Source organism: Misgurnus anguillicaudatus, chromosome 2, assembly GCF_027580225.2.
Source record: "Misgurnus anguillicaudatus chromosome 2, ASM2758022v2, whole genome shotgun sequence".
NCBI classification, from domain to species: domain Eukaryota; kingdom Metazoa; phylum Chordata; class Actinopteri; order Cypriniformes; family Cobitidae; genus Misgurnus; species Misgurnus anguillicaudatus.
This window is the reverse complement of record NC_073338.2, coordinates 15255838-15277868: the sequence shown is the minus strand read 5'-3', so window position 1 is coordinate 15277868 and position 22031 is coordinate 15255838. Positions and strand designations below refer to the sequence as shown.

General features: G+C 38.6%; 1 protein-coding gene across 3 annotated transcripts in view; it reads left to right on the top strand.

Moving 5' to 3' along the window:
* Window positions 1-2469: 2469 nt before the first annotated feature.
* Window positions 2470-22031, top strand: part of arhgef18a (rho/rac guanine nucleotide exchange factor (GEF) 18a) — a 37686-nt gene continuing 18124 nt past the window's right edge. For 2 of the 3 annotated variants that reach the window (XM_055201608.2, XM_055201606.2), the window contains exons 1-5: window positions 2470-2687; window positions 16135-16298; window positions 20530-20628; window positions 20740-20880; window positions 21148-21398. In XM_055201608.2, the coding sequence (XP_055057583.2) occupies window positions 20535-20628; window positions 20740-20880; window positions 21148-21398 (486 nt within the window). In that variant the 5' untranslated portion in view covers window positions 2470-2687; window positions 16135-16298; window positions 20530-20534. Of the gene's footprint in view, window positions 2688-6256; window positions 6317-16134; window positions 16299-20529; window positions 20629-20739; window positions 20881-21147; window positions 21399-22031 lie in introns of those variants that run through there. The other variant, XM_055201607.2, reaches the window with a different exon arrangement.

Genomic DNA, 22031 nt, shown 5'->3' with positions numbered 1-22031 from the left:
TTTGAGAGAGAGAAAGAAAGCTGATTATATATTGGATATACTATATTTTAGATACTATAATCTAAAATTGTATGTGAATTAAAACATTTAATATATAGATTAGATCCCGGTAGATTAAATGGGAGGCGGTCGGTGTGCGTGGGTCAGACATCGACTGGGCATAACGTTGCAGGAATGCCAGTAGATCAGTGGTGTGATGAGCTTCACGGGTTTGAGGACGATACAGGGAAAAAGAAACAAAATCCTAAGGACCGTTCCCATGTAATGCAAGTGACATCACATTAACAAGAGATTCAGAAGAGCATGTCTATTGAGACTGCACTGATTTAATGAGGATTTAAAATGGAGGAGAGCTGTATTTATTTTTATTTTTCATTGTAAGATGGTTGTGTTAGGGTTTTCTGATAAGATTAAGGCAAAACAAAAGCAAAGGTGTTCACATTACCTTCACATGAACTTTAAAAGCAAAAGTGCTGACAAGTATTATAAAGGAGTGTTGAAGGTTCAAGTGAATGTAAAATGTACACAGTAAAACTTGTTCTTCAGCTAAATGTAAAGCCAGTTTGAGCTGTTGTTGTCATATTGGCATGACATGACTTAAAGGATGAAGGAGGACTTACTGTACAATATGTGGTAGTTCTTTTTTGTGTGTGTTTTACCCTTAACACATTTATTGATGTACTGAACAAGAAAAACATACAAATGACTCTAAACACAAAAGAACATGTAGATCTCGTCTGATTTAAATACTTAACAGAAAGATACTGTAAATCCAAAATTAAGAAAGAAATCATACTGTACACGTTCAAATCAAGATTCATTATATGCAGACGGTCATACTGCAGATGTTAGCAGCTTACGAGGAGAGCCAGGAACGCCAGGAATGCTTTTCGACTGAGATCACAGCTCATTGACCAGTTTATTAACCTCAATCATTAAACCAAAAGAAATTTGAAACTATTAACCCAACATTTTTTGAGCATTTTAAAGGTGGTGCAAATGGATATCATGAATCAAGAGTGTTCACAATCTTCAATTCCACAGTCCGTGGTAGTTCTTAAAGGGATAGTTCCACAAAAATCTGTCGTAATTTACCCACCCTTATGTTGTTCTATACCTGTACGAGTTTCTTTAGTCTGTTGAACACGAAATAATTTGATAAATAAGCACACATTTGACGGTACACAGTGACTTCTGTAGTAGGATAAACAAATACCATAAGTCAATGGGTACTGTCAACTGTGCTTAACATCATTTATCAATCTTCTATTGTTACAGGTTTAGAACATGAGGGAGGGTTAAGGATGACAGAATTTTCATTTTTTGGGTGAACTATCCCTAAATTCATTTTAGAATTATTAATAATACAGAAATCCTATTAATCCTAATTGGGGTTTATAGGAAAACTGAAGAAAACTGAGCGTCTGCTGCCATCTGCTGTGCAATATCGACAGAAAACCTTTTACACTTAATTGTTTTGCAATATGTAGCATTTTGAAGAAAGTTAAAGCTTGAATCTTCCTTTAAACAGAAACGTAACTGTTCAGTAAAAAAGCGCAATGACGTCATCGCAATGTTTACATATTACACTTCGACTGACGTCCTCTGACTGTGGGCTATGATGACGCTAAAACCTACAGTGTTTGACTTTAACAATCTCTCTCTCTCTCTCTCTCTCTCTCTCTCTCTCTCTCTCTCTCTCTCTCTCCCTCTCTCTCTCTCCCTCTCTCTCTCTCTCTCTCTCTCTCACTCTCTCTCTATCTATCTTTCTCTCCTTAAAGGGGCCATTTCACAAGACTTCTCTAAAGATGTCAAATATCCCAGAGTACGCATGTGACGTTTTAGCTCAAAATACCATATAGATCATTTATGGAAGTTTGTAGGTGTGAACAAATTTTTTTGCCATTTTGGGTGTGTCGTTTTAAATGCAAATGAGCTGATCTCTGCACTAAATGACAGTGCCGTGGTTGGATAGTGGAGATTAAGGGGCGGTATTATCCCCTTCTGACATCACAATAGGAGCCAAATTTCAAGGACCTTTTTTCACATGCTTGCAGAGATTGTTTTACCAAAACTAAGTTCCTGGGTTGATCTTTTTCACATTTTCTAGATTGATAGAAGCACCGCGGACCCGATTATAGCACTTAAACATAGAAAAAAAATCTGATTTTCATGATATGATTTATGTTTAATTTAAATACACCTTGTACTCTTGTACATATATCAGTGCCATTGATTTGCCTCAAGATGCACACCAGTATTATTTTTGGGTAAGGTTTGTTTGTAAAAACTGCTTAAATGTCCTAATATAACTAACTATAACTAACATGTTCATGAATGCTGTAAAAGCTCTTATTTTTGTAAGATATTGTTAGCCTTTTTATTGTATGTTACGTATTGTAATGTGTAACTAACTCTGTGCTGTTGAAGTTCTTGATAGTGTTGTTCCCTATGCCTCCACGGGGACGCGCACAGGACTGCTTCACTCTCAGCACCCGTGTGCACGGGGACGCGCGCACTCAAGACTTCTACACTTTCAGCACCCGCGTCTGTGTGTGTGCACTTGTTGTTACCGGTGTGTTGCGGATGCTAATTTAAACAAACTCTGTCGAAAAAGCTGGCCTGTATTGTGACAATTAGATCTCAAACGGTCTGAAGCTTGAATAATGTGATTTATCTTCAAACCGGTGAGTAGAAACGCTAGAGCTGAAGTTTGTGGGAATGTGCTTTGTGTTTAAACTTTCTCATCGAGGCCTTGTGTTATTTCATCTAACGTTGTATAGCTCTTTATAACTTACTAAACGTTGGTAAACATTCCAATTTTTATGTCGTTCAGAGACAAACTATGTCTTTTATTGGCTACTTTGGGAGTTTTTTTGTTTCGTATCATTCATTCATCGCTGCGGGTGATACGAAGTGTGACGTATGAGGTAAGTAACTGGGAAGGTTTCGCTAGGATTGAGTTCAACGTAGCATAACTAATGACGATTTTTAAACAACCGCAACTATTTTGTGGTTTTGTTTGTGTCGGTGGCCAGTGTTTGAATATATTTTATATCCGTTCGGTGTATTTATTTACACTTGTCCTCTGGTGTCACGCTGAGGAATGCGGGCTGGTTTATCGCGTGGCCGTTGCATTCCTCGCATTCTGTCTTTGATTTATGTCTGATTCACGGGCGATCGGATGTAATGCGTATCTTTTAAGTTTCGCTGCTCTCAGATAAGAGTCGGTTGTGGTTGGTTTGTGTTAAATATGAGTTTAATACTTGCTGGAGGTCATGACTTGGTTTCACAGCTAAGTTTCTAGAAACTGGGACCAGTTTCAAAGCCATTAAAGTTAAGAAAAACACTAGTTTTACAAAGATATGTTGAGCCCAATCTTATCTACTGCATTCACGCAACGTGTTTAAAGGGATAGTTCACCCAAAAATTACAATTCTGTCAACATTTTCTCATCTTCATGTTGTTGTAAACCTGTATGATTTTCTTTTTCTGATGAACACAAAAGAAGATATTTTGATAAATGATGGTAAGCGCACAGCTGATTGTAACCATAGTAGGAAAACAAATGCTATGGAATTCAATGGGTACCGTCAACTGTTAGCTTACCATCATTTATCAATATATCTTCTTCATCATTTATCACAATACTTCCATAATATTTATTTTCCTTTCAATGGTTACAATAAAAGAAGAAATTCATACAGATTTAGACAAACTGAAGATGCAAAAATGATAACAAAATGTAATTTTTTGGGTGAACTATCCCTTTAAAAGCGTACTGCTACTGTACTGCTTCATACAAATATTCTTGTTGTTGCAGTGGGCCCCTAATTAAGTTAAAACCCTTCAAGAGCCTATCAAAATCTTAAACCTACAGATGGACCAATACAAAATGTCTGTGCCGACACCAATATTTAGTTACATAAAAAGACATCTACCAATGCAGGTTATAGGCTATACATTGGTGCATCCCTACTTAAATCGATAGTTCACTCCAGAATGAAAATTTAATCATAGATCCAATCATAAATCCGAAGACGATCGAAGGACTAACTGCGGGTTCAAACCAGACGCGAGTTCAAAGGTTTGCATGAGTAGATGCAAAGACGTGTGGGACGATGCGAATGACGCTATATGGGCAGCATGTTTGCCACGAAAACACGCGCTATTCGCCTCAAACGTGTCTTCGCCCAAGTTGAAAATATTCAACTTGAGTGAAAAATTTGCATGACACGAGTTAAATCACACGAGTAATTTAGAGCGAGTAACGTGATGCCCCGCGTTTGGTGTGTACGTAGCATAACGGGTTCCAAACATGGAAGTCCTTCGATTGTCTTCGGAATACATTTTTAGATATTATTGATGAAAACCGGGAGGCTTGTGACTTGTCCCGTAGACAAAGTGTTTTTTGTCGCTTCATATTATTCTATATTATATTTTTAGTGACTTTCTTCCATTTCTTGCAGTTTACAGAAGTGGTTCTCAAACCGGGGGCCGAGATTGTGTTGGGGGCCCACAGTCTTAAGACATTTTATAAAATACATTATTTATCATAAATTCTGTGCAATTAAACCGCAGCAAATAAGACTACTAGGGCTGGGATAAACGATTATTTTTTTAAACGATTAATCTAGCGATTATTTTTCCGATGCATCAATTAATCTAATGATTCATTTTATCAGTCCGATCTGACTTCTTTTCGATTCTCGATTATCTCCCCATTAATTAACTTAATAGCAATTTATACACGTTGATTTACATATCTGAATGGAAACATTTCAATATATGTTTATTGCTCTTAAAGCAACACTATGTAGTTTTTTTACCTTTAGATAATGTCTCTAAAATTATTTCAGTGATAGAACAACTTTTAACTAGACAAATTGTACTGTTGCTGCAACCTGAGCAGCCTCCTAGCAGCTACAAGCGCACACTGAAAGTGGCGGTGGAGGGTAGGAAACACAGCCCTGCCCCTCCCCCTGCCTGCAGAAGAGTGTCTGATACCAGCCACTGTTGCGCTTTTCAACCACATGGGGGAGCTGTAAGTCATTTTTACATGGAAACTACATAGTGTTTCTTTAAAATTTCAAAATAAAAAACGACTATACAAGTGCAAAATAATGCATTCTTAGTCAGAGGTAGCATTCTTTAAAGCGTTTGCAGAGCTTGAGCTGCTCATGCGGCGGGGTGCATGCTTGTTAACATGCACATGCGCCGCTTACGCACTGCTCACACTTGCTGTGTGAAACCGGCGTGGACTGGAGGCACTTGCGTTGTTACTACGGCTCCGCCATTTCGGGACAAATCAATGCACATAATTTGCGTCTACGTATTTTTTCCGTTGACATTGTCGATGATGTCGACGCGTTGTCCCAACGCTAAAGGCTACTAATCAGCATCACTGCATTGTATTATTTAATGTTTTGTTTCATTCAAATCAAGTTTTTGATTATTTTATGTGATACATTTTCTTTGGGGGGCCACATAGAGATGCACTTAACACAAAGGGGGCCGTACCTCGAAAAAGTTTTGAGAACCACTGGTCTACGGGACAGTCATAAACCTCACGGTTTTTATCAAAAACATCAAAAAATGTATTTTGAAGATGATCGAAGGGTTTGGAACGTCATAAGTGATAAGTATATGATTTATGATAAAGTTTTCATTTTCGAGTGAACTACCCCTTTAAATTCGAAGGAAATTAGAGTATCACAAAATCTTGTTTTAGACTGCAACAGCTACTTTTTAGTAGACGTGTAATCTTATCTAATCTTTTTAAGAAAAAGGGAGGTTTTCTGTGTATTATCTTCAGTGTTGATGTGAAAGAGGGGGAGGTATCATGGTCACAGGCAGTCTGCAAGCCAGGAGTGTATTTACACCATAACAGGACTAGTAAATCAGTTACAGCATGTGTAAACAAAACTTTCACATCGTACAGCCATTCTGCTTCATTATTGTGCAAGTAAACCAGCACAAACCAGTATAACGTAATGCGACCAATGCCCTTCGTCCGGGTGTGTTTTAACTGCAGAATGGAGGTTTTTAGTTTATAAGAAACACAAAGGTGGACGGAGAATCACATTTAATGTGTCTTATGTTTAGCGTCGCATGTCCAGGGGAAGCAGGGCGTCTGTTTTTCTACCCTGTGCTTCTGACTGGTGCAGCCTGCTTTTCTTGTTTGGCTGATAAGTGTGAATCATAGCTACACTACGTATATGTTCGTCTTGATCCATCGTGGGAAGGTGCAGCCTTGAGCCAAAACTGTCACAGAGTAAGAACCACCTGTAGGAAGCATTACATAACCTCGCATTGGGTAGGTCTGACTATCAAGCAGTGGTGCTTTAAATTGCTTTATTTTTGCCATTTATGAGAGGATTTGGGTATGAAATGTGCATCCTAGTCTGTATCCTCCTCATAACACACCACAAGCCATTTGTTTACATAGCGTGTGATAGGTTTACTCTGGTTTGTCTGCTATTTATATACAGACCTTTATGTCCCCTTTTATGTTGTCATCTTAATGAATGAATGCTTTATGAATGTTTGGATAGCAGGGCACATGTTGTACTGTTTAGCAGTGTTTGTGTAGAGGCAAGGTGTAATGAAGGGCAGACTGTAACAGATGAGTTGTTTGTGTCATACACCTGTATTGGGGTATATAAAAAGTTTGCATAGTAACAAAAATAGCACCAAGATAAATACTTTTATCCATCCACTCACAGTCATTCTACACAACAAACATTACTATACACTATTTGGCAGTATATACAATTAGACATTTTTAAAGGTATAGTTCACCTAAAAACCTAAAGTTGTAACAGACCTGTATAAATGTCTTCGTTTTGCTAAACGCAAAGGAAGATGTTAGTAATCATGCAGGAAGCAAGAGCACCACTGACTTTAACAGTAGGCAAAAATAATACATGTCAATGTGTTAAAAAACGGTTTGGTTACTAATATCTTCCTTTGTGTTCAGCAAAACAAAGAAATGTAGGTCTGTAACAACACATGTTGTAATGTTGCATGTAAGTAACTATTCTAGGCCGTGCTGCACGTAAATCTTCTTGCATGTCAATGATAGTTTGCGGGTGTTTTTTTACTGTTCAATTAAGTACAGTTATAGCTTTAGGATATTTTTTGATAGACCTGTTGTGTTTTCCAGACGACAACAGTTTAAACAGGTGATGGGCAGGGTAAGATATGGGTCCTTCAAAGGAGGTCAACCAAGCAGGAAGCTGTTGGTTTGTGATGTCTAAGGGCGCACTTATACTATCCCAAACAAACCGCACCCATGCCCATTTGACCTCCAAAGCCTGGTTGGTTTGACTAGGCCTGGCCCGGTTTGGTTAATGGCGCACTGGCCTGGATTGGTTAATGGTGCCGTGGCCCGGTTTGGTTAATGGCGCTCTGGCCCGGTTTGTTTAATGGCGCCCTGGCCCGGTTTGGTTAATGGCGCCCTGGCCCAGTTTGGTTAATGGCGCACTGGCTCGGTTTGGTTAATTGCGCCATGGCCCGGTTTGGTTAATGTATCCCTAACAATCGTATCCTAGTGACAAAAGTGTGCTCGGATCGATAAAAGTACAGTGTGAGTGCAACCTTTGGGGTAGTGGAGACAATTGTGCTCGGGCACAGTTCAAGGCAATCGTGCCTAATATGAGTGCGCCATAATACATAACAAAGTTGAATGTATTGTTACGCCACATTTAAATGTTTTTATCAAATCATCCTATTGGCCAGCGAGGTTTGTGAGACTATGGGGGCTTAATGTACTTTCCTCTAGGGGGGTCCGAAGAAAATTTTGCATATTTTAATGGGTAAATGCTGCAATCTGGAGCATTTAAGAGAAAAAATAAACGAAATTAATCTATACAGAATACAGTAGCTATAGTAGTAATTTAATCATCAGCTACATAGATATAAATGATGATAATAGAGCACAACACGCAATAAATGGGAGTTCACAGTCAAAACATATAGAGCATGAGATTGATGTTGAAACAACCCAGCAGTTGGGTTAAAATAACCCAGCAGTTGGGTCATTTTAACCTGGCAGTGTGTTCTGTCCAATACCCAGCCCTGGGCTAAAAACAACCCAGCATTTTTTAGAGTGTACAGTGCCGAATGATCATCATTTTAATGTCATGGATGGGTCGTGCGTAGTTGCGTACAGCTCTATTGTGTAGATGACTAGACGTGCTGCTCACTTTAATTGACAGAAATGGTCAAATGTCCCTAATGCAGATTGCTATTTTAGCTGGAACATAATGATGAATAAGCTGAATAAGATTAGGTAATGCCATCAGTTTGCTCTATTGTACAGTGCATCCTTTGGAGGTCGCATTTGTAGACTGCATACTTCATAAAGACTGTTTATTACAGAATATATAGTTTAATTAGTTAATCGTAAATTGTTGTAATATGCTTATGACTTGCGAATGTGATGCTCAGTTAACTGAAATAAACCAGGCTTGATGACGTATGCAGCCTGCACATGCGACCTCCGGAGGATGCAGCTTTCTGTTTGAGAAACGGCCACTGTCCTAATATCAGCATAAAGTTTCTGGCTAAACCTTTTACAGTGCAATGTGCACGCATTATATTCTGTCTTTAACTGCGTGTGATTTTTGTTTTTGTTTGTTTGGGTTTCCAATAATGTTCGTCATGCGTTGCGATTGTCTGTTGATCAGTGTCAGATGTGAAGTGTCTCAGCAGATTAAACCCTGACTCTCTTACATGATTTTATCTTTGCACGTTCTTGCTCAAGAATGACAGTGGCTGTATCATTTCTATTGTAAAGAATTGGACAAATCTTAAAGATTTAAATGGATTAAAACGTTGTTTGGCTAAAAGTAAGCTTCTAAAGTGAAAGTAACATGGGCCTCATTAATAAAGCGTGAGTACGCACAAAACGGGTCTGGAAACGTGTGTACGCTAGTTCCCACGCAAAGGTTGTGATCTATAAAAAACAAACTAGACGGGAAAATGGGCTTGCGGGGTGGCATCTGTGTATGCACACTTCCAGGTGATCTGTGATTTATAAAGGGAACATTACTTTGTTTTATAAGTCTTAATATTTTTTGGTGTATGCTATTTTTGGCTTTCGTGCATACATAGACTTTTAGTAAGGATCCTACGCACAATTTTATAAATGAGCCCCCCGATGCGGGTCCGTTAGCACCCCTGCAGGCATTTGTTGATATACATAATGCTGGTTTTTATTACAAAGGCTACTTATCACTGTAATGTGTTTACTTGGTTTTGACAATTTTTACCAATTATTATTGCATCGTCATCGTCATTATTATGTAATTTTAAAGGGTATTGCTCACTTGGGTCTATTTTTATTACCAAACAATATCAAAATACTTTATCATCAATCAGCAAAATAATTGTTAGGGCTGGGCTCGAAATTGCGACCATTTTGGTCGCATATGCGACCGAAATTTAATCTGTGCGACCTTAAAATATATTTGGGAGCATTTGTGCGACTGCCCATTTTGTTGTGACACGAATTGATTGTGATCCTGCGTGCTGGCGATGCCCCAGGTTCAGTGTTCTCTCCAACGATACATAACCAATCAAATTACACCATTAAGTTCTTGCGTTTAATGAAGACCGCAGATTGGCTAATATGAGCGTCAGTCATTCCTTGTTGCCGTGAAGCGCGGAAATGTGAAAAGACGAACGCGTCGCAAGCATGACGAGAGCGAGCCTATTACAGCTAAGGTTATTACTGTATTTTTACGACGATCCGGATTCAATTGTAACTCCACCACCGGAAAATACGAGTTGACGTTAAACCTTTTAGAGAGAGTGGCTTAAAGATTTCGAGTGTCTCCGCTATGAAAATGTAACTTACTGTGTTTACTGTAAATCCTGTAAAACGGCGTTAATGGCGGAATCAAAACATTTTAAGCGCCAGACGTACCTTGCTTAAACATGGCGAAAGTGCCAAAAACATAAGACGTGTCATGACAAATGTGTTTATTATTAATGGAGACACCGAGCTGTCTGTCAAAGTGTGTTTGATGGTGTATGTGCGCATGCGCTGGTGAATGGACATTCGACAAACATCCTTGTGGTCCATGTTGACGTGGAATACGACAATGCTGATGGTATGTTTTTGTTGTATTTTTTAAAACATTGCCTATTTAGTAGTAAAAGCATCCTGGTAATGCAGTTATCAATACCAATATATATTAGCCTTCTATATTAGGGTCACTTTTTTGTAATGTCACAATTAATCAGTGTTTTACTTGTTTGCTAGATTTTCTATGTAATCTTAATCATGTTACCTGTAATTGTTAAAGTATTATTGCTGCTATACTATTTCAACAGCATTTGGGTATTCATTTAGGAATTTATGCAGCAAAAAATAAAATAAAATAAAATAGAAGACCAACTTTTAAATGCTGGCCATAGGATGTGTAAAGCCCGGCGGTGGAGTTTTATTTTTAATAAAATAAATCTATTAACATTTACATTGTAGTTGTGGTGCTTTTTAATTTTTGGATGTATGGCCTAAATTTTTGCTGGTGCTCCTAACTCTTTAAAGTTGGGAGCGCCAGTGCTCCCAAATAAAAAAGTTAATTTTGAGCCCTGTAGGGACAGTCCTAGATTAGTTAAAACATTTCAAAAGAATGTTATTTCAGTTTCCCATTCCCAAGGCAAGAATGTTTATGTAACGTGCAACTTATGCCGAGTAAGAAAGAGTCTCTCCACGTCTGTAATTCTGATCTAATAAAGCAAAAAAAGTTACTTTGCCTGGTAATTAGTTACTTTTATAATGATGTAACACAGGTACTAACTCAGTTACTTAATTTGAGAAGTAACTACAACTAATAACTTTTTTAAAGTAACATTGCCAACATTGGTGGTGGACAATAAATCACCTGTGATTCTCATGTGTCAGTAAAGCCGGTTTCGTGATTAGTAGTAAATTGCCATCACCTGCTTTCAAATGAAGCAGGCGCGGGAAGCTATTTTCGGTAGGGGGTGCTGGGGTGCGGATGCGGCGGGCGCGGGGTGGTGTGTGTATAGAGTTATAGAATTCTAAAGTTGTTCACAAGCTTTTTATTCTGCAGACCACTCTACCTATGTTTTCTTTTAAAAACTCACTCGCACCTCACATCCATAATGTACAGCTGAGCTGACGGTGCATACAAACTATAGCCTATTCAACATAGTAGAGTTTAGATTCTCTGCCAGGGTCGTTATTTTCTGCTACTATCCTCTAGCCGGGCCGGACCGTTGATTAAGCATATTTTTTTATCATTACTTTATTAGCCTCATTGGGTCGGGAGAAAACTATGCCATATAATCAGAAATATTATATATAGACTATATTTAGGCCAAAGTAGCAAATGTGTCCAAAAAGTTGATTTGTAAAAGTTACAAAATGCAACGCGAGTCATATGCGGAGTCTCCTCTGGCACCCATCACGCACGGGTTTGCTGTTTTGTATGATGAAGCTTAAGTGCAACATGGAGTTTGAAGATGTAAAGAAAAAAAGAAAAACAGGAGAATTAACTTTTAAGCAAGTTTGGAGGAAACTCGGAGGAATACAGTTATACATTCTCACTCGTGCCAGTAGCCTACGCCGCCTTTGTTTTCCTTTGCTTTTTTAAGTTTTAATATTTATGCATTTTAACATGGACACTTTATTGACATCACTCGAGTTAAGGCGATTAGTTGACCTTTCAATTCACGGGTTTCATTTAATTCTATTTTTTAAACGTAAATGTAATATTTTTGTTTCGGTTTGCCATGCCTCCTGCACAGCGGTGTAAAAATAGGATATTTTTCGACTTTAAAATAAAAACATCATATCCTAAATTGTTAGAATATATTCCATATGTATTAATTTGGATTTATAGATGTTTAACATTAAAATCGATGCATGGGAATAATTTATATTAGTTTTTTAAATACCCAACACTCTTAAATGCGCATGTTCCTTATTGTACATAGAGGCTTTACAATTTAGTTCCTTTCATGTCGTTTTAATAATTTAATTCAATCTTTTTTACTTTAAATGTTTACTTTAAATGTTCTGTTACATTTACATGTACGTTAAACACCGCGAAACAATTTGGCTATATTTTTAAATAGTTTTTGAAAAGATTACCTTTTTCTGATATGCAGGATAAGGAGTCATTTGGAGAAATAACGCTAGTCCTCGGGACTTTTGGGCTGTGTGATTGAAAAATACAAAAATTCTCTTCTGAGACATGAGGCATTGCGAAGCTGATAGATAGGCTACAGATAGCCTAGTAATTCGTTTTATGTGGCTGTGAGTGTGCATGCTTGTGTGTTATGCTTATACGTAGCTTATCAGCTGAATCGCAATCACGTCGTCAAAAAAAATCTGATTGGCTAATACACACTGAAATAAATTAAATCATTTTAAAATTACTAAATTAATAATTCTCTCTTCATCACACAGCCCAAACATGACATACAAAATGTCTTGGAACAGTAACAAAAAACAATCAAAGATATTTATAAGCTATCATTTTATGGTCATTGCAGTTTTAAATCTTTGCCAGCAGGGCTGCAGCACCCCCACTTCCCGCGCCCATGTGCAGCCCTATGGAACGGCATTTACTACACAGACCCGTATTTCACAGAGAAGCCTGGCAAAATCGCATTCATAATCATGGACAAATCACCTCTGATAATATATGCAATTTTGCAGACAAGAGCAGGTGTGAGGAAAATGAAAGTTTAAACTGTCAAAACGTTAAAACGCATGCAAATAATAAACTTTCGACATGAGGATGCAATTGTTTTTCCGATTAGTTGACTACTCTAACGATTATTTTTTATTATTAATATAGTGTTCTTTTTTTGATTAGCCATTTAATCTGTTGGATAATCTGTTTTTCTACTCTCTGTCTGATCTGACAGTCATTGTTTGTTTTATTGTATTTTAACACAACTGAATGCTATTTTCACATTATCTGTTCTGTTGTCAGACATAAAGACTATTAAAGTAGTGACTAGACATGACCCAATAACCTTGTGTTTAATCCAAGTTGTTACGAAGCTTCGAATATTCGATTTGATTTCTACTAGAGCTTCGAAGCTCAAAAAATGGTATTCGGCACAGCCCTAGTTCACAGTGCATTAACTAAAGTGTTACCTTTGCGATTAATTGTCCAGCACTAATGGTGCATTAACACCAACCGCGTCTACCATGCCTAGTTTGCCGCTTGTACAGTTTGATTGCATTCGTGCGTGTAGGGCAGAGTAGACGCGCGGAACAAGCAAGCATTTGACGCGCGTCAGAGGCAAAATCCGCTTCTTGTGGGAGGGGGAAGTGCTATGCGGTTGTCTGTTTGAAAGATGGCTTATGTTGATTGTGCATTTATCTAGAGCGTTACCGTTTTGTATTTTGTCACCTTACTATAGGGGGAAAATAAACGGCGCGGGTCGATAAACGTCACGTGACTCAAAAGTGAAATGTGTATTACAACTTACCAGGTTGCCCTCACTGAAACTCTTCCAAGCGAGGTCCTTTTTATTCCTGTCTCTATAGAAATAAGAACTTGTGTCGTATAGCTCCATGTGACTGCTTCGGACAATATCAAGCGTTCCTTCAGGTTGAATGAGTGACTCCGGGCAGGGCTGCCTCCAGCAAGCAGGGTCCTGATTGGTTAACGCTAGGGGTGGAACAATACATGTATTCGTTTCGAACCGAATCGGTACGAGGGTCACGGTTCGGTGCATGAATTTAAACGGAGAATACACGGTATGAAAATAAAAAAACTTGCGTGCAAAATAATTAATGTAATGCGGAACTACTGTTAGATACGCGGGTTCTTTATGGACAGCTAATCTGCTGCCCCGCTTTAGCTCTGAAGCTCTGATTGGCGCCGATGCATCCGAGCTCCGCCTATGTATGCGCTCTATCAGAGCCCGTCTACATTCTGGCACTCTGCAGTTTTTTGTCACGTCAACGCCGGTCCAGTCAGTTAGTGAGCAGAGATAGCGAGGATGGCAAGTGGTGTTCCACAAGACGCTCCGCCAGCCATCGCAAGTTTGGCAAAACTTCAGTTTTCCAGTCAGTTACAATAGTAAAGGCGAGAGAGTGGTGGAAAAGACGGGGACTTTGCATCGGCGTTGTTCAGCAATTGTTAGGTATGTGAGTGGAAATACATCTAATCAGGGCTCTCAATTCTCATGCATTCACCTTGACACACACGCATTTCAGTCAGTTCAAATGCCACACTTTGTATTTCTCACGCTGAGAAGTAGGAGATAAATTGTCCTGCTATATACAACAGGCATACGCAGGGCAGTTCTGTCGAGTTCAGCTGCTTTCAGTTTTTTAAGTGTGCTAAACTTTATGCAGCGCCATCAGCGTCAGAGTACCGCGAGAAATCGTGCGGAGGAGGCTGAAATCAAATCGCTCTCGCGTTACTCTGACGTCATCCACTTGTCATTTCTTGCAGCGCCTCGTGAAGTCGTACACACCTATTAATTCATTCTAAGAGCCTTTTTTTGTTCTTTAGTACATTAATATGAAATAAGGCCAAAATGTAATTTTAAAATGTATTTAGGTAACACTTGTAATACAATTGAACCCATATTTGTATGAAAGATGAGTACAAGATTACTTAAAGTGGTATACATTTATGAAATACGAGATAGTATGTTAAATGCATTTCAGTTCATATTCATGACATCTCAAAATAACACTGATAAGGACACCTATGTTTTTAAGATTAGCTTAAGTACTAAAAAAAATCTTTAATTTTTGTTTTGCTTTTCCCTCCATTGTACCGAAAGTGAATCGAACCGTGGCGCCTGAACCGAGGTACGAACCGAACCGGGACTTCTGTGTACCGTTCCACTCCTAGTTAACGCGGCACGAAATTCCGCCAAAGTTAAAATTTTTCAACTCGGGCATCAGCCGGCAATTCACGTCAAACACAAAATGCACAGAACAGAAGCACCATTCGCACGTACCGTGCACAGCGCTCAATTTGCGCCTTTCGAGCGAGCTAGACGCGCGAATGAGGCAGAAATGTGTCTTCCGCGCCGCGGGACCTCCAGACGTGCGTCAACGCGTCTTCACATTGACTTTACATTGAAATCACTTGCGCTTCACGCCTCTACTGCGGTTGGTGTACGCAGCATAATAATAATAAACAAGTGTGACTGGCTTACTTAAGTAATAAGTCATGAAACACACATGCATATTAAAGTGATTAATATTAGCTAACATTTTATTTCCTCCATATTAAATTTCTTTGTTGTAAACCTACTAATATAAACAGCTCAGCTTGAACTTGAACCTATGAGCGTGAATCCAGCAATCCATCATGAGAGTCAAGCTCTTTAACAAGGAGCCTAAATGCCACTGGTGTCAAAAGCAGCTTAATATAATGGAGATGATGTTTACTTACTGCACCTTTATACTGTACACTAGCTGCCCTCTGTTACACAACCGAATAATTTCCTCTACCATATCACACTTTTATATTTTTTATATATTGTGTTTATGGCTGCAAGGTGCTAAAAAGATTAACAGACTGATAATAAGTGAATGGTTACCTCATGAGTCGGGTAGAATAATTGATATCAAAGCTTGTCATATTTTTCTCAAGAAGGTGTTCTAAAGTAAATATTTTACTATTCATCTATTAAACATCCTCCACAGCCTATTAATATTTGCACTGAAGCTATAATAGTGAAGCCTGATTTCTGTGAAGTCATGTGTCTTCCGCTCTTTAACCTCGTCTGACAAGAGCTTAGGAATCTGACAAACCTAAACCAGTTTGCTGTTTGAGAGAAGAAACAGATTTGTTTCATTTTTCATGTTTTCAGTATAGAGATATGAGCCGGTACAGTAACACCACCCGCATTATTGAGTGTGTTTAGTATCACTGTGTTGATCGGTCCATCACCGCAGTATAGGAGTGTTTGGTGACTGAGACAAACCAAAACACTTCATGAGAAGTGTAACGTGAGTGATTCATTTCAAAAACGCATACAGAACATTCACCTGCATACCTATAACAAGGATCAGCTTACTGTAAAAAAAAGTTTAAAGCATCATGATATCTTGTGGTAGTCTGGAAGATCTTGGATTGTATTTAATCCTGAATATTTTTTTCCCAACAGATACCATCTATCTCATCTAATGCTCAGGTCTGACAGAGACTTCAATTCATCCGACGTGTGGCTGATGCATCGTTGAAGCATATATCAGACATGACCTTCTCACAGCAGAGATAAACCTGCCTCATCCAGCCTTTAACCTTTTCTGGTTATCACTACAGCAACAGGTCAGTGCTCTGGCATTCTGGGAGGGAATGGTGAAAGTAAAGAATTTGACATTTACTCTGTTAAAATACTTTCTCCTGTTTGACAGTCCTGACCTGGTCACACAGTGACATTGGCTCAACCAAACCATGTGCATTTCGGGGGCTATTTAACCAATGAAATATAACAGAAGTGCTAGAGAAACCTGTTTGAAAACAAAATACTTTTTAAATTTTGTACGTACACTGTAAAAAGTAAACAAATTTTATCAACTTAAACAATTACTTCAGTTGGTAACACCTAAAAATGTAACATTTTCAACAAAGCATTTTTCACTTAAACATCAACGTTAGTTGTTACCAATTGAAGTTGATCTAACTTTTCACTTTTTACATTATGTATACTGTAAAGAAAAATGTAGCCATTACAGACGTTTTACAATGCAGGAGGTAACTTAGGGGTCGTGTGAGAACTGACATTGACGAGCGGAGCTTTTCACCCAAAATTAAAAATTAAAAAACCGTGAGCGCTGGTTTTCAGCGCAGAAGAAAACCGCTAGCTGCTGGCTTATTTGAAAAATGCAGAGCTTCCATTGGAAACAATTGAAAACATGTGCCGGCCGCGGGTGTAAAAGCTTTGGTGTGCACGCCCCCTTACAAGCTTTTGTCTACACAAATACACATACACCAACACGTGACGAGGAACTGTGAGGTTGGCAACAGATTTGCATATTAGAAGTTAATAGGACAGGTACTCTCAAGTAAACACACGCAGAGCGTATTCAGAACCATACATTACCAATTTATTATTTTCTTTTAACAAACTATATTATAAATGCATAATCGAATCAAACACGGTGCACTGCGGTGCACGTGCATGCCGAACCGTGGGATGATAACGTGGCGATTTGATTCTTTACAGAGAAACGTTACACCCTAGCCTGGTTGCCAGCCGATCTTAGCCGCGCCTACAACATTTTGAGAACGGGAAGATCGGTCTGGGGTTTCTCCGTTGAGGAGCTACTATGCTAGACCCAAAGCTGGTCGAACCAATCAAATTGTCAGGGCGGGCTTTATACAATGATGGACAGATGATCAACAGTAACGTAATGAACCACGTCACCAAAGAGCGCGTGTGTTGAATCTGTTTACAACGAAATGCCTGCAGCTGTAGAATTCAGATGTGTGGATTCTGACATTGAGTCTGTTCTAAAAGATATCGACAGAGCATTGATTTTTAAAGAGGAACAGAGAAACGCGAGCAAGGCATTTGTTGATGTTTTTGCCGTCCTTCCTACGGGATTCGGCAAAAGTTGGTCGCAACTGAAATTGGTATCACGGCGATGCAACTCGGCGTGCATGACGAGATGGATATAATTGGCGGCCGTTGCCAGCTTCTTTTCGGAAGCCCGGAATATATGAAGCCTAGGTAAGACAACCTAATTGATAAAGGACTTAAATCAGTGGTGCTGGACATGGATATAAGGAATAGGCATAGACAAACAGCATTTTAGTAGTAAGAAATTAAGAGAACCAGCCAGGTGTTTGATGCTTTGACAAAACTGCCCGTTTCAAATCAGGCTTACTAGTAATGTAAATAACAGATTTCTCGTCGAGGTGAAATGCTGTCTCACGATATCAATATAAAGTTGCGTTTTTGTCGAAAAGTTTGCTTGCTTTATATTATTCTGTAATCACTTACGTTAACGCACGCGCCGCATATACGTGAATCAGATCCAACATCATCCTGACGAACAAACGCATACGTTTGCTCCTCTGAATGGTTTGTAAATCTGGCACTGGCAGTAACGCTTGCGATTACAGAATAATATAATGACAAACACCCACATTCGTGGATTTGGTTTGTGAAACCTGTAGCTCTTGACTGTTAGATGCTTTGCCAAAAGAACTATGCAAAAGACAAATGCACTTGAATTAAGTAACAAATGTTGTAATCAATAATTAATCTGTATTAAATGTAGGGCTGAAACGATTAATCGAGTTACTCGATTTACTCAATTCAAAAAATTCCTTGAGGCAAAAATTCTGCCTCGAAGCCTCGTTAAATTCCTATGACGCGCACTACACGCGCCGAGATCTGATTCACATGGACCGTTGTTCAGTGTTCAGCAAGCGCATCATAGCGCGTGATACATTTTGAATTTAGTTGGCGCGATGGCGGAGCGACTATGTCCATAAACGGCAGAGAGAGAGAGAATGTCTAAAGTTTGGGATCATTACATTATCATTACATTCAGCATCTGAACCGAAAACATCCACTGCTGTTTCACCAAGCGAGCGTCGATGAAACAAGGTAACATAGCTTCCGCTGATTTTAATCTCATACTGTATTTGTAGCGATGTCGTCATGCGGTTTGACTAGATATGATGTTTAGCTTTGATGTTTTCGTATTCACGTTCAATTGCAGGAGAGTATAGCTTAAAAAAGAATCCCTTCACACACACGCATGCACTTTACAGGTGTGTGTACCAAAAAACGGCACCACAGTGCAATCATATATGGGCAACTTGTAATAATCTCTGTCTTATTGGAGTTTAGCATAAGGAAGTTATTCTCTCTCACGCGAGTCAGACCGATCACGCAATGCATCACATATGCTTAAACTTTTATGTAACCATGCAACAATAATTTCAGCATGCATTCACTGTATACAGCGGGACATGATGTTGTGATTTTTCGAACGTTCTTAACCTAAAATGCACCGCAATGCAAGTGATGCAAACCAAATGCAGCGTTCTATTAAAAAGGAATGTATGTAATTCTGCCGTACCAAAATGCAATGAAGCAACTGAACGTCTGACTGGGGTGTCACTATTCCTCACACACAAACACAGGTGCACGTGCGCGCACACACACACACACACACAGGTTGTTACCATAGCAAATAGGCTCACCCCAGAAATGATATATGTTAGTAGCCTAATGGTAAATGCTGCAGGTGTAGAAAAGTACATAAACCAGATATTTACTTTGATGTCAGGGCTAGATTACAGCATGAAACCTGTTGTGCATATTAATAAATTAAAGTGTTTAATTGTTGGCACTGGCACTTATAAACACTAAATGGGTAAAATGGGTGAAAATAAATAAGCTTATTTTGTGTAGCCAAATACCTGTTTTTTTTAGAAATAAAAGCCAAATGCTTGAACTTTTATAGCCCCGTCATTTTTGTTATGCATTATTTGTTTTGGTTGTTTAAAAACACACACAACATTTTTAACGATTACTCGATTAATCGATCGATTCAGTGTTAGATTAATCGATTACAAAAAGAATCGATAGCTGCAGCCCTAATTAAATGCCCCCACTAATTATATAAACATTCAACATGTTTTGACCAATGATGAATTTCATTTATCAAGTTGTGTATGTGGCTAAAAATGCACCACATTGATGTATTTACCTTTTAAATGCACAAAATGATTTTGTTCAGTCTGATGCAGTGGCAAAGCTACATAATGGTCAGGGTGGCACTTGCCCACGGAGATTGACGATTGGCCACTCAGATCGATAAATTTTAAGCCCAAATTATATTTAAACTGTATTTCATTTTGTGTGTGCGTGCGTGCGTGTGCGCGCATGCGTGCATATGTATGTCGCCACGTCATGGTATGTGTGCCATATATTTTCCTGCTTTTTGTCTTTTGCCAATCACACCTATGTTTAATAATAAGCACCAGTAAATCCACAGTGGGTCTCTCTCTCTCTCTCTCTCTCTCTCTCTCTCTCTCTCATGCCATTGCTCATAGCACAAACACCTTTGATGAGAAAGATGAGAGAGACGCAATGATTAAGGTCTAACGTTAATAAAACGTTCGTGGACCCCATTCACTTCTATAGTACGAAAAAAAGAATACCATGGACATAAATGGGGTCCACGAATGGTTTTGTTACAAACATTTCTCAAAATATCTTAATTTGTAATTATCAGAACAAAGAAATTGATACAGGTTTGTAACAACATGAGAATGAGTAAATGATGGCAGATTTTTTATTTTTTATTTCTTTAACACTAACTTTAACTTGGTGAGCACCTGGTGAGCATTCGGTTAAGCTATAGTGAGTTTCTGCAAATTTTTACATTTCAAAAACACAACTAAAAAAAACATACTGTGAAATATACATTTACAATGAAATAAAATGACTCATTCCTTGAAATCCCCCATCACTATGTCTGATGATAACCAATCTAAAAATGTATCTTGATAGTTTGTGTGTTTCGTTTTGTTTCAGAATAAATGATGGATGAACTTGACTCTGTCCGTGTCAAGGTTGTGCCGGAGGACTTGAACTCTCAGTCTGCATATTCCACTGACACCATTAATATTGATGGTACAGTGTTTAACCTGCTGTGTTAGCCATGTGATTACTGTGTCATCACAGTTCTTCGTTGATCTTTTTTAATGTTAAGCGTGTCATGTATTTTCTTGCTTTTCAACACAGATGGACGTTACAATGCACTACGTGAAGATCTGGAGGCAGATACACGAGACTTTGAAGCTCCAACATGGAGTTTTGCTGTTGACCAGCAATATTTAAAAACCTTTTCCAAAGAGGTGACTAAAAGACAAGACGTAATTCACGGTAGGTGGTATAATCTGTTTTTGTTTGTTTGGTTTTGGTCTGTTTTATTGTGCCAAAATTTATATTGTGAGTTTTTAAAATAATTTTGAACTAGGGATGAACATAAATAACTGCTTCACCATTAATCATGAGTATGAATTATGGTATTAGTGATGCTTTGCAAACACTTTTAATTTAAGTTCATTTTAATGTAACGTCTTATCGGTTAACAGTTAATGATCACCATAACAGGGCCCTTGCTAAACAAACATATGATTTTTCTAACAGAACTGATTCAGACGGAGATAAACCACGTGCGGACGCTTAAGCTGGTTTTGGGCGTTTACGTACGGGAGCTGCGTGAGACCCTGCAGATGGATGAGATGCGACTGGTGAGACTCTTCCCACAGGTGGACAGCCTTCTGCAGATTCACCAGGTCTTCCTCAATCGCCTTAAACAACGACGAATCGACTCCATGGAAGAAGGCAGCAGTCAGAATTACTGCATTCAAAGAATCGGAGACATCCTCATCGCACAGGTGTGTCATATAGCAGCAAGTTCATATGAATCATCTGATTGTGTTTGATTTCTGTGTTTAAGTGTTTAAATGATTTCTTGTTGGTTTTTTTTGATCTTGGGTTTTGTTGGACATATCGACTGAGTTATAATGTTTTGATTTATAGTAGGGCTGTTCATTTAACGCATTAATTAGATTAATTGTTATGGGGGAAATTAATGCATTTGACGCACCCGAACAAGCCAGTGCTGCATAGTCATAAACGTGTATCATTTCACATGCTTTCAGGCCTTGCCAATTTAAATATTTACACACAAGACACAAATCAAATCTCAATGCGGTGCTCACACGCTGTTCAAGATGTTTTTTGTGTGTGTCCAGCACCCAGAAATCCTCCAAGGCTTCAGACAGCGCACAAATGCTTTTTTGTACTCCGTTGCCTTTTAATTAAACAATTGCTTTTATAGCTTAAAAGTTTAGTTACCCTGGCATGTTGTGTCGTGGGAGTACAGAGAGGTGAAAGTAGTAAAAACACGAAATGGAGTTTAAATTATATGGACTCCGAATGAGTCCAGTATTTAAGGCTGTAGCTGAAATGTGAAATGGAGTTTAGGTTATAAGGGCATTCCTCAAGTGGAATGGATTTCATAAGAG